Raw genomic sequence first — 3,629 nt, forward strand, 5'->3', positions numbered from 1 at the left:
TCACAAATTATAGATTGTTGATAATGTAATGCTATCCAACTCAGAATCGTTTTTGTTAGCAATGGTATACTATTGCTCACAGATAAAAATTAAATAACCTTATGTATCCCTTCCCAACTTCTCATTTAAACCAGTTACTGCACTCATACCCGGTTACTCCACTTAAGCTTTTTTTTTACATAATAATTATATTATACTGTAAATAAGTTCAATACACATAATACCTGTAGTACTGTACATATTATAATAACACAATATTACATTTGGACAATATAGTCATATTATAATATTATGAGTATGTTGGCTAGAAAGTATTGAATAGTCAAATCATAATACTGTGCTGGCTAATTAGATTAACATATATTATTATAACAATATTTAAACCTATTATCGTTTTTATAATTTTTATCGTCAGTCAGTAAAGTTATTTGAATACAATTGCATGACTTATATTATTTTTATACTTTAATAATTTATCTATTAATTGTTTTCATTCTAATTTCTAAGTACTTACACCATTAGGTTTTTAAATTGTTTACAATTTTTTCAGTTTTTTTTTAAGCATTAATCAGTGACAAACTTAATATTTTAAGTATGAATTTAAATATTTAATATATTTTTTTCCAACATACAGTTTGTTGGTTTAAAAAATATTATACATTATTCCTATACAAGAATTAGCAGAGTCGTTGTGAATTGATGTTTCGTAGAAGAATGATATACACACTAAATTTCAATGTTAGAACGTGCGTGACAAATCAAGTGAGTTTAATAATTATTTAATATTATTAATTAATTGCCAAGATAGCCCGTGCACTGAGCCACTGACGATTTCTATAATTTTATGGTAGATTTGGGAAAACTTTGTTTCTTAACTCATTGGTAGTTGCTGTTATTTTACAAACATTTATTAGGAATGTGATGTATTGTGTCAATTAATCTATCAAACAAATAATAAATAATAATAAAAATTCAGGGATAATAATTTCTTTCACGCTAATCATTATTATTATTATTGTAATTTATAGCAACCATAACTATAAACCAAAATTTCCATCGTAAATTTCAAAATGTCTGTTTGAGCACCTCTCGGTGTTGGGCCGATCGCTTTAAAAAGTATCCTACGTTCGCCTCCTGGTTCTAAGCTACCTCCCCACTAATTTTCAGTCAAATCGGTTCAGTAGTTTAGGAGCCTATTCAATACAAACAAACAAACAAATCTTTCCTCTTTATAATATTAGTGTAGATAATATATATTATATTACTAGCTGACCCGACACGGCGTTGCCCGTGTGTTACTTTCTTTTTTTGCATTTTCGTATGCCGTGTGTTAATTTTTAATTTAATCTTATTGATAGTGCTAATATTACGTCGAATTCACGACGAAAGATTTGTAATGTGGCAGTTTTTGTGCCTACGTATTTTAAAAAATTCTCCTGAACAGAACCGTCACCCTGGTGATAGGGCGTTGTGAATAAAAAATAATTAAATAAAACATATATAATGATTTAAAAGTAAGTAATCGCTTTATTGTTAATCATGTGAATCATAATTATTATTATTATCATTGTAGTGCTTTGTGGTATACGATGTCTTTTGTTTGATTACCTGGCGCATAGATAAACAAATCTGATGGTTTTCCAACACGGGAACAGGCAACATACAATTGACCGTGTGAGAAACATGGGTTTTCTAGATTAATACCACAAACACTTAATGATTGCCCCTGGGACTTGTTTATAGTCATAGCAAAAGCAAGACGCACTGGAAACTGTAGTCGTTTAAACTCAAATGGCACATCAGTCGGAATCATTGGGATGCGCAGTATGAGAACATCTTCTCCTTTATACTTTCCTTTGAGTATAGTTGCTTCTATCACATTGTTTAGTAATTTTTTTATCGCTAACCGTGTACCGTTGCAAAGACGCGGTTGGTTGATATTTCGCAACATTATAACCACCGATCCAACCTTTAATTGAAGATTGTGAGGTGGCAATCCTGGCAAATCCAGCGAGTTTAAAAATTCCGGTGGATAGTTGACTACATCATCTTGATTAGTAGCCGAATCAACTGATTTATATATTCTCAATTCGCCTGTAATTTGTTCTTGAATTTTGAAATTAATTCATTTACATCTATGTTTTTTGCAGCCAGTATAGCTCGTTCGCTCAACCAATCATGGTTTCTGTAATTTTGAGAAACATCTGGAAACACCTTCTGAATAAGTTCATCTTTTGATCGAGTTATCATTTGTTAATTTTCATTCGAGCAATAATTTACCTTTTCAACTAAATGCATAAAATATTTGGTGCTTTGTAAACTGAAAAAATTTTATTCGCAGCACCTTGTCGTAGACATCTTTCACAGATAAATCCGTCTAGTTTTTCTGTTACAAAATACTTTTCAATAGTGTCGTTAACGTTCTCCGATTCCCTGATGTCAAGAATCATATCTTTAAAGTTTTGGAATGTGATGAATACGTATCCACATTTGTTACTACTCGATAGTCAGTTGAATCGGTATATTTTTGAGATAGTTTAAATGTATCGAAAACCAGCTTAAAAATGTCTAAAAATGTCCATATAAAATATGACCATAATGTGTATTAATATATATGTGCATGTGTACGAATAATATATATGTGTATTGTGTACTAATATATATATGTGTATTTTATTTATTATATTTATTAATATTTATACAACACTATGTTTTTGTTTTTTTTCTTAGTATTTTCTTTAATTACTTATAAAAATTATTTTTTATTTACACTAAAATATTTGTATTTATATATATATTTTTTAATATTTATATTTTATTTTTTAGTATTTGTAATGTAGACTTTATGTAACATATTACACCAGGTTTATCTAATCTAGAATCAACTGACATTTTTTTATCTTGCTAACCTAGTTGTACACATTTAGGAGGATATAACACTACTTTGGGTTGCACTTTGTGTAGATGCACACGTTTTGAATGCATTTTAAACCTCTTAATAAAAAGATGACTTCTTATCGTTTTATGCAGTTTTGTTGTACACCAAAACAACAAGAATACCACAACATAATAATCAGAACGTATCGACTTCATAATATATTGTACACCTGCTAATTTGTATGAATATGTATGTTTGTGTAATTGTGTGTAGGTTTGTCCATCTATGACACTAAGTAAGTATCATTTGAAAAATCTAGAATATTACATTAAAATTCTCCTATGTTATCTGGTTTGCAAAAAAACATAAAATTTGATAAATAAACCTTCAATGTTGGAAGACGCATTGACGGTGTATACATAATTTTTACAAGTATTGCATTTTTTTCAAAATAATATTTGATACAGCTTTCAAATCTTAAAATGTCTTTGTAGATCAATAATATTTATATTTTATATTTTGTCATTGATATTTATTTTATATGTAATATGTATATTATATATTTGTACAAAAATTATACACCACTATATTTTATGAAAAATGAAAGAATCAAAAATATGTCCTCGTGCATTTTGAAGTAAAATTAACAAAAACACTATATGGAAATGTGTTGAAAATTTAAAAAGAAAAAAATGTAAAGCTCAATAATTACATTTAAATTAATTTTTCATCATTTTAATTAATTTAACTC

The 3,629-nt window shown here is 28.1% G+C and overlaps 1 protein-coding gene across 1 annotated transcript; it reads right to left on the reverse strand.

Moving 5' to 3' along the window:
- Window positions 1-1,564: 1,564 nt before the first annotated feature.
- Window positions 1,565-2,450, reverse strand: LOC126552441 (ATP-dependent DNA helicase pif1-like). The gene is made up of 2 exons (XM_050207138.1): window positions 2,345-2,450; window positions 1,565-2,106 (listed from the first exon to the last, which is right to left on the reverse strand). Exons 1-2 carry the CDS (start codon window positions 2,448-2,450, stop codon window positions 1,565-1,567), a joined length of 648 nt encoding a protein of 215 aa, XP_050063095.1.
- Between the last annotated feature and the right edge of the window lie 1,179 nt (window positions 2,451-3,629).

The sequence above is a fragment of the Aphis gossypii genome, chromosome X (assembly GCF_020184175.1).
Source record: "Aphis gossypii isolate Hap1 chromosome X, ASM2018417v2, whole genome shotgun sequence".
NCBI classification, from domain to species: Eukaryota; Metazoa; Arthropoda; class Insecta; order Hemiptera; family Aphididae; genus Aphis; species Aphis gossypii.